The sequence below is a fragment of the Chiloscyllium plagiosum genome, unplaced genomic scaffold, assembly GCF_037043375.1.
Source record: "Chiloscyllium plagiosum isolate Xiang-an unplaced genomic scaffold, Cpla_swu_hap1 HiC_scaffold_10, whole genome shotgun sequence".
Lineage (NCBI taxonomy): Eukaryota > Metazoa > Chordata > Chondrichthyes > Orectolobiformes > Hemiscylliidae > Chiloscyllium > Chiloscyllium plagiosum.
The window spans coordinates 35,064,507-35,078,808 of NW_028270148.1; the positions used below are offsets into that span (position 1 = coordinate 35,064,507).

At 39.6% G+C, this 14,302-nt stretch overlaps 1 protein-coding gene across 2 annotated transcripts in view; it reads right to left on the reverse strand.

Annotated features, from left to right (window-relative positions):
* Positions 1-9,947: 9,947 nt before the first annotated feature.
* prepl (prolyl endopeptidase like) overlaps positions 9,948-14,302 on the reverse strand; it is a 51,740-nt gene continuing 47,385 nt past the window's right edge. Inside the window, exons 12-13 of one of the 2 annotated variants that reach the window (XM_087991273.1) lie at positions 11,895-11,977; positions 9,948-10,331 (exon numbers count right to left, since the gene is read on the reverse strand). In XM_087991273.1, the coding sequence (XP_087847399.1) occupies positions 10,287-10,331; positions 11,895-11,977 (128 nt within the window). In that variant the 3' untranslated portion in view covers positions 9,948-10,286. The remainder of the gene's footprint in view (positions 10,332-11,894; positions 11,978-14,302) is intronic. The other variant, XM_043695644.2, reaches the window with a different exon arrangement.

The following is a 14,302-nucleotide window of genomic DNA, read 5'->3' on the forward strand; positions in this document are numbered from 1 at the left end:
TGTAATCTCCTAACATCCTCCTCACATTTCACCCTGTCACCCAGCTTAGTATCATCAGCAAATTTGCTAATGTTACTACTAATACCATCTTCTATATCATTAATATATATTGTAAAAAGCTGCGGTCCCAGCACTGATCCCTGTGGTACCCCACTGGTCACTGCCTGCCATTCTGAAATGGAGCCGTTTATCACTACTCTTTGTTTCCTGTCAGCCAACCAACTTTCAATCCAAGTTAGTACTTTGCCCCCAATACCATGCGCCCTAATTTTGCTCACTAACCTCCTATGTGGGACTTTATCAAAAGCTTTCTGAAAGTCCAGGTACACTACATCTACTGGATCTCCCTCATCCATCTTCAGAGTTACATCCTCAAAAAATTCCAGAAGATTAGTCAAGCATGATTTCCCCTTCATAAATCGATGCTGACTCTGAACTATCCTGTTACTACTATCCAGATGTGTCGTAATTTCATCCTTTATAATGGACTCCAGCATCTTTCCCACCACTGAAGTCAGACTAATTGGTCTATAATTTCCTGCTTTCTCTCTCCCACCTTTCTTAAAAAGTGGTACATTAGCCACCCTCCAATCCGCAGGGACTGATCCCGAATCTATCGAACTCTGGAAAATAATCACCAACGCATCCACGATTTCTCGAGCCACCTCCTTCAGTACCCTGGGATGTAGACCATCAGGCCCCGGGGACTTATCAACCTTCAGAGCTAACAGTCTCTTCAACACCATTTCCTGGCAAATATAAGTTCCCTTAAGTTCAGGTCCTTCAGCCACTGTTACCTCAGGGAGATTGCTTGTGTCTTCCCCAGTGAACACAGATCTGAAGTACCAATTCAATTCTTCTGCCATTTCTTTGTTCCCCGTAATATATTCCCCTGTCTCTGTCTTCAAGGGCCCAATTTTAGTCTTAACCATTTTTTTGCCTTTCACATACCTAAAAAAACTTTTACTATCCTCCTTTATATTTTTGGCCAGTTTACCTTCATTTTTTCTCTGCGCATTTCCTTCTTAGTACTCCTCTGTTGTTCTTTAAAAGCTTCCCAGTCCTCTGTTTTCCCATTTATCTTTGCTATGTTATACTTTTTCTCTTTTAACTTTATATGTTTCTTAACTTTCTTCGTCAGCCACGGCCACCCATGCCTCCTCCTAGGATCTTTCTTCCTTTTTGGAATGAACTGATCCTGCATCTTCTGCATTATACACAGAAATATCTGCCATTGTTCCTCCACTGTCATCCCTGCTAAGGTATTGCACTATTGAACTTTGGCCAGCTCCTCCCTCATAGCTCCATAGTTCCCTTTATTCAACAGAAATATTGTCACTTCCGATTGTATCCTCTCCCTCTCAAATTGCAGATTGAAGCTTATGGTCACTACTTCCCAATGGCTCCTTCAGTTTGAGGTCCCTGATCAATTCTGGTTCGTTGCACAATACCAGATCCAGAATTGCCTTCTCCCTGGTAGGCTCCAGCACCAGTTGTTCTAAGAATCCATCTCGGAGGCACTCCACAAAGTCTCTTTCTTGGAGGTCCAATACCATCCTGATTCTCCCAGTCTACCCTGCATGTTGAAATCCCCCATAACAACTGTAGTAACATCTTTGCGACAGGCCAATTTCAGCTCCTGATTCAACTTACATCCGACATCCAGACTACTGTTTGGGGGCCTGTAGATAACTTCCAAGAGAGTCTTCCATACTGACTCTACATCCCCTAATTCTAGGTCCCCCCGCGCAAGGGACTGAATATCATCCCTTACCAACATGGCCACCCCACCCCCTCTGCCAGTCAGTCTGTTCTTACGATAGCACATGTAGCCTTGAATATTCACTTCCCAGGCCCTGTCCACTTGAAGCCACGTCTCAGTCATCCCCACAATATCGTATCTGCCAATTTCCAAAAGAGCCTCAAGCTCATCCATCTTATTTCTAATGCTTCGTGCATTAATATATAGTATTTTTAATTTGTTACTGCCCCCACCCTTCCCATCAACTCCTATTTCACTCAATCTTACAGCATGATCCCTTTTTGAGTTTTCTGCTTCACTGACACAGTTGTCTTTCTTGACTTCCCTTGTTCTAACTTTCCCTTCAATTTCCTTCTTAAACATCCAGTTTGTCCCCTCCTTCCCCCCCCATCCCCCCGCTACTTAGTTTAAACGTAGCTGTGTTGCAGTAGCAAACCTGCCTGCCAGAATGCTGGTCCCTAACCTATTAAGGTGCAAACCATCTCTCTTGTATAATTTATACTTACCACAAAACATACCCCAGTGATCCAAGCATTTAAATCCTTACTTCCTGCACCAGTTCCCCAGCCACATGTTCAAGTCCATTATCTCCCTGTTTCTGGCTTCACCAGCCCGAGGAACTGGAAGCAAACCGGAGATAACCACCCTGGACGTCCTGCTTTTCAGCCTTCTTCCTAGTTCTCCGAAGTCCCGCTGTAGTATGCTCCTCCTCTTCTTCTCGACATCATTTGTGCCAACATGTACCACCACCTCCGGCTCACCTTCGTCCTTGAGGATTTCCTGCACTCTGTCTGTGATGTCTTTAACCCTGGCACCACGAAGGCAACACACCATCCTTAAGTCCCGCCTGCTGCCACAAAAACCCCGGTCAGTTCCTCTCACTATGGAGTCCCCTATTACCGCGGTTCTGTGCGATGTTCGACTCTTCCACTCTACCTCCACGCCAACTTTTGATTGACAGACCAGCCGCCTCGCGGACTGGCAGTGTCATCTGTCTTTACTGTTTCCAAAAATTAAAATTGTTCCTGACAGGTACTTCCCCTGGGGTCTCTTGCACCTGTCTCCTCTCTGCCTTCCTCATCGTCTGCTCTCTTCTGGTATGGCCGGTGTAATAACCTCGCTGAAGGTCTTGTCCAGAAAGATCTCATTCTCTCGGATGAGCCTAAGGTCCTTGAGTTCTTTCATCAGGGCTGCAATATGCTCTGTCAGCAGCTGAACGTGCACACACTTTCCACACTTATACGAGCCAGACACACCACAGTCGTTGACCTCCCACATCAAGCACGTAGCACACTGAACCAGCTTGGCAGTCATGTCTTCACCCTCTTCAACTGTGGCATAATCACTTCACTCAACCTCCTTGTCAAAGACTCCTGAGCTAAAGCCTCACTCCTCAATCCACAGGAACTTCCTTGGACCCTCTTTTTGGGGCAAGTCTGTGGACTTTTAATTTAGGTTAGAGGAGGAGGGTGGGAGGGAGGCCCTACTGGGGTCTAGAACACACCCACTCAAATAACAATCCTTACCTTCCCGACCGGCTTTGCTCTCCGACTTCACTTCCACCCAGCTCCCGCCGCTCTCTGCTGCAAAAAGACCGTTGGCATCGAGGTAAGTTCTTAAATAACAATCACTTAAATAACAAGTCATAGTGCCATTGGATACAGAAATGAAAAAGGAAATCTTGCATTCCCTTTAATTAATGCTTTACGTTCACTCTATGTTTTCATTTCCTGCCATTCAATTCTTGCCATCCAAATTCTGTGCACACATTTCCAATCACTTCTTGCTTGAATTCTTCCATGCAAGTGCCCTTTATTACCGTTACTTTAATATACTGTCAGTACTTTATTCCCTTATTTTATCCATGATACTGATATGTCCAGTTTAACTCTTGTGATGATCACATCATGGTATGGTGCTCTCTTGGTTCCACTCTCAACCCATGTATGTAATGACTCCTGTTTCTATGGGACTACTTTGAGTGCACTACAAGAATCCATCCTTTAAATTGTCCTCAGCCTTTCAATCGTAGATAATCACATATGTTCAGAATCTATAGATATTCATGTCACTTGACTTAATTTCTGCATGACCAGGTGAAGTTCTACCATCACTTTGAAACATTCTACACTTATCAGACATCAGATGAGCAAATATTTTATCAGATTAAGCACTGACAAAACCAATTTCCATCAAAAACAAACATCGAAAACTATTTTCCCTAGTTAATTATGTCTAGTCACTCGCTTGTAACTTCTAATAGATTTCACCAAATGCTTTTTGCAAGCATTTTTAACATTTATTTGTGAGAAATCAGGATACTCACAGGCTGACGATTAATTAATTACTGCTTTTCTTCATACCATTTTTCTGTTGTTTTATTTTAAAAGATATTATGAATGAGAAAATGTTGTTTACACTTCATGTTTGCATTCCAAATAAGACAAAGGTTTACACAAAACTTTAAGATTACTTGTCTGATTTAATTAACATGTTGATCAACAAATTATGAGATATGTTTATGATATAAAGGAAAAATTTAAAAGCATAGGATTACATTGAACAAAATTATTAGACAGGAAGCTAAGGTCCGTCTCAATACTTTTCTGGTATCTGGTTCTTGGATGACATGATATTAGAACTTCTAACTACTTATAGCACTCAGAATCTCTGTCAACAATATACAACATATCCAGCCATAGCTAAGGGAAAATCCCAGTAATAATGAGCTTTGGGAATTTAATTCCAAAGTTACCTGTTTCTCCTTAGTATACTACTCATCACCTACTGTAAATCAAATTATTTCACTGTATCCCAAAACATTACTGAAAAAAAAAATGCTATCCATTCACTCACTATTACCTTAAAAACACTAAATAAACGCAAGTTGTTGTTACATAGATTAACCATTTGTTCGTAAAATATTGAGGGTAATTTTCCTAACAAGGGAAGTGGGCTTGCATGCATGCAAGGAGTTAAATTCCCAGAAATTGATGTGAACTCAGGATGTCAATGTCATCTCACCCTCTTTTAGGTATCTCCGGATTTGGATTGAAGACAAATGGGGAGTGAACATAATTAAAAAGCTAATACAGACTTTTTTTGAAGACCTAAATTCTGGCTTCTTGTGGTGCAGTGATAATGTAACCTCTGGGCCAGAAGGAGCAGGTTCAAGCCCTAGAGATGTGTTATAACATGCCTAAACACACGGATTATTTTTCCTTTGGCCCTCAATTTTTAATTTCCTGGCTAGGGTACCAGTTAACAACTCACCAAGCTGACAGAGAAGTACATAGTGAGGAGAAACTTAACAGCTGCAATCAATTGATTGAGTGATGCAATTAGCCATGGTGAGTTGAGAGGTTGTTGCTCAAAGCACTTTTATTCCTGGAATGTTGTGACTGCTTGGAAGGTGATTTTTTTTACTGCTAAGAAGTCACCAGACCTGTCTAACACTTTGGTCATCTTCAGCTGCATATCCGTGTTGCCAGCTCAGGAGTAGCTTATATAAGTATACCTTAGATCTCTGATGGGAGGCAGCTGCCGAAGCAATTGTATCACCATCAACTGCCATCTTCTCTACAGGGCAGACAGAAGGTTCATAGGGATCCAGCTATAAGGAAATCCCCAACACAAAATGCTCCCTTGAAATATATGAGCATGAATGCAGTAGGTCATACAGATTTTCATGGTAGGTCATTGCTGACATCTCAAGCTTCCTGGGTTACACTTTCAATGGATGTTAAGCTGCCTGATACTGGAAGCACAAGCATGGTTACACAGGCCTTCTCGTGAAGGCAGGGTTTCGAGTGTTAGAAATCACTTGTGGAAGGGAGGGATGGACCAGTGAAGGGTTACAACAAAACATGCAACTGAGAGATAGTAAGATAAAGGTGAGTGTGTATGTTGTCTGTTCAAAAGAAGCTACGTGCCCGAAGAGACAGGAATGAGTAGATTTGTTTCCGTGCTGTACATCTCTATAATAGTATGACATATTGTTCTGAGAAGTGCTGTGAATGGGAATGCTGAAAAAGATGGACCAGCAAATTTGTTAATTAAAAAGCTCACTGGAGGACGATCCACAAAAATCTCCATCTTCAATGATGGAAGAGCTCAGCACATCAGTGCAAAAGATAATCCTGAAGCATTTGCAGCAATCTTCAGCCAGAGGTGCCAAGTGGAAGATCCATCTCAGCCTTCTCCAGTGGTTCCCAGCATCTCAGCTGTCAGTCTTTAGCCAATTTGATTCATTTCATGTGACATCAAAAAACAGTTGGAAGCACTGGATGCTGCAAAGGCTATACAGCCCTGACAACATTTTGGCAATAGTACTGAGGCTTGTTCTCCAGAACCTGCTGCTGCCCTAGCCAAGCTGCTGCATTCCACTACTTCACTAGCATCTACCTGACAATGTGGAAAATTGTCCATCCTGATACCCAAAAAGCAGGAAAAATCCAATTCGACCAATTTCTGTCCCATCAGTCTACTGTCAATCATCAGTAAGGTGTTGAAAATGTCATCAGCAATGCTATCAAGCAGCCCTGCTAAGCAACAAGCTGCTCAGGGACGCGCCCAGTTTGGGTTGAGTCAGGGCCACTCAGCTCCTGACCTTATTACAGATGTAATTCAAACATGGGCAAAAGAGCTGAATTTCAGAGGTGATGTAAGAGTGACAACTCCTGATAACATTTGATCGAGCATGGAATCAAGGAACCTCAGCAAAACTGGAATCAATAGAATTTGGGGGCAAACTCTCAGCTAGTTAGAGTCATACATGGCACAGAGGAAAAATATTGTGGTTGTTGGAGGTTCATCACCTCAGCCACAGGACATCTCTGCAGGAGTTCCTTGGGATAGTGTCCTAGGCCCAACCATCTTCATTACTTCAAAACACCTTCCCTCCATCATAAAGGTCAGAAGTAGAGGTGATCACTAATGACTGCACACATTCAGCATCATTGACAACTCCTCAATACTGGAGCATTCCATGTTCAAATGCAATAAGCTCTGGCCAATATCCAGGCTTGGAGGCAGTGGTGGCGACGGTATCAGAGTTCAGAGCATGGCACTAGCTGGGGCCAGTGGGACTTTGACGGTTGGCAGGGAGTTGATGGTGAGCTAAGTGGCTGACAAGCCTGGATATCATTTACCAGCAATACAGATTGAGAGTCTGGGCAGTAGTAGTGATGAAATAACTGGCAAGTCGGAATGCCAGTCGGCATTGAGGAACTTAGCCCTGTGCGGGTGAGAGTAAGCCCTTGTGGGAAAAACCTAGCAGCAGCAACTGCAGATCCATGGCTAACTAAGGACTGTAATATTGCACTTCTAACTTATTTTGTTATTGTTCTATTTTGTGCCTAAGGTATTATACTAGGTACCTTTGTACCTAAGATGGCACTAGGAATGGCAACTATTCACTATATTCATATACTAGAGTACATGCGACAATAAAACCTAATTCTATTTCTCTTCCTTCCATTCTTGGGAAAGATCACCTTGTTGCAGTTTCTTAGATCCCGCAGCTTGGTTCCAAATAAGAGTGCATGACCCAGACAGAGGCATTCCCAAGGCTCCTTTCTGTTTTTGTGTATGGTAGGACTTCAAAAACCCATATGCAGATGAGCCATTGTAACTGATGTTGGGCTCCCTTTAATTAGAATTTCTTCTATGAACAGATACAGAATATGATTCCTCCCGACCTCCCTTATTGGTCTGGGATGTTGAAAGCTGTAGCGTTGAGTTACAGAGGCAAGGTGCAGCCCAGTCAGTTGCCAATCACCAATGGCTTCATTGTTCCAGCAGAAAATAAGTTTATAAAATTCCACCTATTGTTTCTCCAGATTAGTTGTGAATTATGGCAATTTAATGAAAACTCGTCTCACTTAAAACTGTAGCTACCTCAGACATTGATGACAAGGAACTGGACAGATAGTAAGCGTGGATATATGTTATGATTTCTCCTTAATATTCAGCAACTTACTTTCATAAAGAGTTTTGTGAACTGAAGGAGAAGATAATTGAGTAACTCATTTTCCTCACTAAGGTGCACGGCACTTAGCAGAGAATTTTAGCCTAATTCTGAAGTCAACATTCAAAGAAAGTTCAGTTTAGAAACTCCAGCGCCAATGATGAGAAATGAAGATTTGTTTCCACAGCAACAGAAATGTTGCTTGGAAAGTAAAGGAAACTTTAGAAGAGTTATGTAATAGGAATATGAAAAAGACCTACATTTATTTAACTACTATTTCAATGCAAGTTATTTTCCGTAACCAAATGAATGTCACAGATCTCCTGCAATATACAAAATGGGCAAAACTCAAACAGTCTGATGGAACAACAATAAACAGAAGTTCCCGTAGGAAATTCGGTTGGTTAACATTTCCCCTTTCATAAGAACATAAGATATAGTTGCAAGAATAGATTATTTAGTTCCTTGAGCCTGCTCCACCATTTAATTGTATCATGGCTGATCTAATGTGACCTTAACTCCACTTTCTTGCCAAACCTTCCCATCCATACTGTTCATTCAGCAAATGTTCCCATCTTAACACATATTTAGTAACTTCGTACTTAAGAAACAACTGCAACTGACATTTATAATTAAATAAAAATGTTCCAAGGCACTTCAGAGAAGCACCATATAACAAAATATGACACCAAATCACACAATGAAAACAAGGCAGAGAAGTGCAGTGGTGTAGGGAGGGACCTAGGAAACTGAAGATGTGACTACCAATGATGGAGTGATTAAAATTAAGGATGCACAAGAGGCCAGAATTAGAGATGTGCAGATACCTTGGAAGATTATGTGGCAAGGAGAGATTACAGAAAGATAGAGTGTCAAGGTCACAGAGTAAATTGAAAACCAGGATAAGAATTTTAATGTCCAGATAATGCTTGACTGGGAACAGATGTATTCTCCAGCAAGAATAAGGGACGAGACTTGGGCAATTTAACAGACAAATAGTAGGGTGCTGGAGGACCTCAAGTTTACAATGTAGAAGCAATGTAGAAGTATATTGAAATAGCTGAATATTCAGGAGGTACCAGAGACATGAATGAGTGTTACAGCAGCAGATGGAACTGAGATGGGGCAATATCGAGGCATAATCTAATTTCTTTCTTCTAAAGTATAAATTATTACAAATGTTGTAATAATCTTGTAAATGTATATTCTTTGAGTTTACCAATACAGTATAGAATCATATAGTACAAAGGAGGTCCTTTGGCCCATTGAAACTGTACCCGCAAAAATATATTACTGACACTAGTCACACTTTCCTATACTTGGCCCATAGCCTTGAAATGTTAGAGCACTTCAAATGCTCATCCAAATACGTTTTCAAGGTTGTGAAGTTTCCTGCCTCATCCACCCTTCTAAGCAGTGCATTCCAAACCCTCACCACCACCTTTTTGTTCTCATATGGCTCATCACTTCATCTTCAAATTGCTTTTGCTGCTTGTAGCTTGAAGCATGAACTTGTAAGACAGCACGTAGAATCCCAACAATGTGGAAACAGGCCATTCAGCTCAACAAGTCTACAATGACCCTCCGAAGAACATCCCAGACAGACCCACCCCAAACCTGTAAACCTGCATTTACCATGGCCCAAACACTTAATCTGCACATCTTTGGATTATGGGAGGAAACTGGAGCACCCAGAGGAAACCGGAGCACCCAGAGGAAACCACTCAGACACAGGGAGAATGTACAAACTCCAAAAAGACAGTAGCCAGAGGATGGAATCGAACCTGGTTCCCTGGCACTGTGAAGCAGCAGTGCTAACTACTGAGCCACTGTGCTACCCTTAATTTTTTCTTTTTGAGAAACTCCATAAGAAAGCTAGCAATAAGAAAATACAAACTTACTGGCCTTGCAGTACAAGCACCCATAGGGTTTGAATGTGTATTAAAACACCTACATATTTAAAATCACATTTTACATTGATAAAGAAAATGTCAAGGATAGCAGAACAAATATACAATTTTCACAATAAATGATGTAGCTTTTTGTAAATATTGCTGAAGTATCATTATGCAACAAATTCCAATGAAAGAAAGATAATCAAAGTTATCTTGAATTATGAACAGTAACCAAGATCATAACGGGAAGAAAGGTTTTAAATGTAAAATGGCTCCTTGACTTTCCACACTGAATTTCTTATTTTCTTTAGCATTTGTGGATAAAAATAAAATTTCTATTGCATATATACAAAGAAACCAAAAATTTATAACAATGATTTATTGGCATTTAAAACATTTCCATGATGTTATACCGTAATTTTTTGTCAATGTACAAACAATAGCAAAAGTTCAAAATACTTTAAATTGACCACTGAACATCCAGGGTTGGCTACCAAAAAGTAAATACTAATTCAAACACAAAAGGATGAAATCCATAAATTTAGACTTTAATTGCAATTATTCCAAAGATTTATTTTTCTCTAAATTCATGTCAGTATTTAGTTCTCTGTTAGTGAGCTGTACTGAAGACCTATGAAAAGTATTCATGGATGCCTCCACATTAAAGTTCTAGCTCTTCATATAAAAATGCATAATGTCTGGCAACCTATAAAAAATAAAATTATAGTTAATTGCCAAAAAATGATTTCTCACTACATAAATGTAATATTTTGATGATTACAACTACAAAATTTGTCATTTCTTCTGGTGCTACATGCCCAGCACAAGGGGGTGGGTATCTATGTATGTGGTTTTCTGTAGATACTATATAGGAGGGATGGATGAAGGAGGTAGAATTAAAATATCTCTTTAAAACACACTTTAAAGTAGCCAAAATATATTCAATACTTTAAATTTGTGTGGTATTAAGACCAATTCAACTAATCAACATCAACATAATTCTGTACAAGCAAAAAACAAGAATATTCAAGATTTGATACTTTATCTATTCTGAGTTAGCCTCAAGAAAGGACTGCTATAGTAGTTTGATATCCTAATCCACATACTCATTTATATCTTACTTCATACATTTTCCCTAAATGTCTCACACTGCCATCCTTAAATAGAAATGTTGTAAATTTTAATGATATTATTACTAATTCTTCGAATTTCTAGGGAAAACAGACTCAATTTCCTTAATCTGTTCTCATAAAGCAATCCCACCATCCCAGGAAGTAAAGTGGTGAACCTCTATTGCTGAAATCCATAGAGACACTATCCACTGCTCTACCTTCATTTTTTTTGTCATTTCTTCAAAAAACTCAATCAAATTAATGAGACATGATTTCCCACGCACAAATGTTGCCTGATGCTTCCCTCACCCACTGTAAGATAGGAGACTGGTTGAGGGTGGATGAGACACTGGTGGGAAATGCACATTTTCAAGTATGCCAGTCGGAATCTGTAAAATCTGACCCCCATGTCTTCATAATGCATCAACTCTTGCTCCTTTTTTTTGAAGGACAAATGCAGGCAGTACTACTTAACCTTGTATTTCCACAATATGTTTTGTTCAACGTAGAACTGATTAAAATTACTCAACAAAAATGTATATGATACTTTATTAAACTGCTAACCTCACACCTTAAGAGCTCACACTTCAGCTCTAGTATGCCTGCTTCTATTGATTTTGTTTTATTGATACTATTGCAAATTTTGAAGTTTGAAATGTCCCCAAAAGTTCATTCACTTAGCACATTTAAAAGCTACTTTTCTCCCTCTTGCATGTCACAATTCTGGCCTTTAGTCAAATGTTCTGTGTGGTTGCTTCTGCTGTCCATTTGCTTATATTTATTACGAACTTCACTATTCTTAACCAGATTATCAATTTTTAAAACTTTGAGGTGCAAATTCCTTAATATGCCTCAAGAATCACAATTTAATGATGGAAGTCCGACACTCATATTGAAGAAAATGCAACTTAGTAATGGCTCTGAGACCAGAGCAGGGAGAATCTTAAGATTTTCAGGCTACTAAAAGTCTGAATTTTGATGACATTGAATTGATCATTCAGTTGCTTAACATCGAAGAAAATAATTGTTAAAAACAAGATCAGTGTGTGCTAACGCATCACTCCATTATGATATACGTTTTGGATACAAACAGCTAAACTAAACCTTACTGATTTGAAAGACTGTCCTATACTGTGGAGAGAAAAATAAAGATTTACTTCATGTATTGATTCTTCCCATTTAGATGGTCCAAAGTGATCACCTCCAGGTTGGATATCCAAAATTATGTTTGGTAATTCACCTTCAATTGAGACATTATGCAAAACAAAACAATTAGAAAAATCTTTGCGCAGCACGTTATGACTTAATTATTAAACAGAAATGTTTCATTTCAACTAGACCTAACTGATCAGTCATGTTAAACTGTTGCATTGTATTTATATTTTAAAGTTTAATGGGTAATTTGATTCTATCTGCCTCCATTTTATAGTTCATAGAGTTTAATTCTCTTACATAAAAAATGCACATGTGAAGTGTATCTTTAATGAACTTTCTGTAAGATGGAGATGTGCAGTCAGTGCCTCATGGTAGAGATATAAAAGACTAGGGCAAGCCTAGGGGGACATTAGTAAAGTATTGCATTTAATCCCCTTTTCACACAAAAGACAAAAAATTGCATACATGATCATTTTACATTGCAATTTACCAAAATTAATCAGTGTGCACACAGTGTTCTTATTATGAACCATTCATTATTCTCAGTAAGTCTCTGCACATAAATTCCACAGTTAGGGTGAAAGCTTACCAAGCTCTGAGCAATTTGGGCTAAGTGTGATGAATTGTTGAATCAAGTGTGATGGTCGCCTCAATGGAGAGATCATCTCACAGTAACATTCTCGGGATGTTCAAGGATGTCTCGGCTAGTTCAAAACTGTCTACACTTATTGCTTGTAAAATGCCTTGTTAACAGTCCAACTCACCGTGGTTTGAAATCTTACCAAACTCACCATATAAACTAGCCATTGGGAAATCTTGACATGGAAACCAGAGAGGATTCCTGGCAGGTTCAACTCACTACTTACTCCGACAGACCTCCATGTTGGACACTGGTCACTAACATCTTGGTGTAGTCAAAGTGCTCCCCACATGTATTCCACACCCATGGATATCTAACATGTGTCAACCTCCATGAAAACTTCATGGCACATCTTCAATCCACTTACAGCAGACTTCTGCACTTCAATGTTTCACCTTGGATTGCACTGGCAAATATCAATGTAATGCCACAGCAGGAATACTGGGTGCACAGGGATACGGACTCAGCTGATGGACCGGACCAAGCTGCATCTCTGGGCTCTCCACTTACATCATAGCATCCACTCACTGTGAGCCTCCATGGGTCTCTCAGCATTCCTGCCTTCCATTGCCTTGCCTTTTTGTGCACTGTCTGATCTCCAGTCATCTTGTATATCCTTGCCATTAGACACAAACCTTACTCTTCTAGAGCAATGCAGTAGTTATTATGCAGTGGCTACCAGACACTAAAATATCTCAAACACAGGCCAACTGCTTCAGGGGCCTAGAACATCAGGTACTCATGGGAAATCCCAACAGTAACAGACCTGAACATCACATCACTATTATCATTCAGGAACATCAATGCTATGAATTTGGCATTGCTGCCTTGGGTGAGACACAATGGTGAGTTCAAAGAACATGCTGGTTGATGCACCTTCTGGAAAGTAAGCCAGAAGAACACTGGTTTATGTGTCTGACTTCACCTTAAAAAAAGGCACTAGCTGATTTAGTGGAATGAACAAACATCTCATGATCCTTTGGCCCAGTACACTATAGTCATTAGTGCGTATGCACCAACCTTAGAAACAGTGGATCAGGTCAAACAGTCAAGTCCAGCCTTCATCAACAGATTGGAGAAATTCAAGCACAAATTATGCTTGGTGCTAGTCATAAACATTAAGCAAAACCAGCCCCATTGATTCTGCAGACTTTTGAGGAGGCTCCATACATTAGACTGATTCATTTGGATGCAAATAATAGGCACTACTTAAAAACTTCAGATTTTTTTTCTTCATTAGGAAATAGTTTATTTTTACTCTACTATAACTAGCAAATGGTTCACATTTTCTGAAATTTAAAATAGGATTATCCAGATGGTATATTGAGATTGAGATTGAATATGAGTATTTTATGATAACTAATTTAAACTGGAAAGCTTCCACACTTAAATATATCAAGAAAAATTTATTTTAAAAAATCTGTATGGTTGTGTAGATTCATTGTATATCTCTAAATACAAGAATGAGCAGAAACCCAAAAGAAATCTCAAAATCATTGGTATTTTTCTGAATCGCCAATTGTACAAAGTGGAAATTCTACCTTAGATCGAACAAGGCAAGTCTGTAGAGTTAGAAAGGTGTCACACATACTAATGACGGGAGAACGCACTGGAGTGGCTCACACAAAGGAACAGAGCAGAGTAAGAGAAAACAATTGTTGGTAAACAGATAATAGGTGTTGATAGTCATTCAGAGTGGGAAATAAAAATTAAAAAGATAAATCAAAATCAAAAAGAATAGTGACTTAGGTGGAAAGGACGTTATGAGTC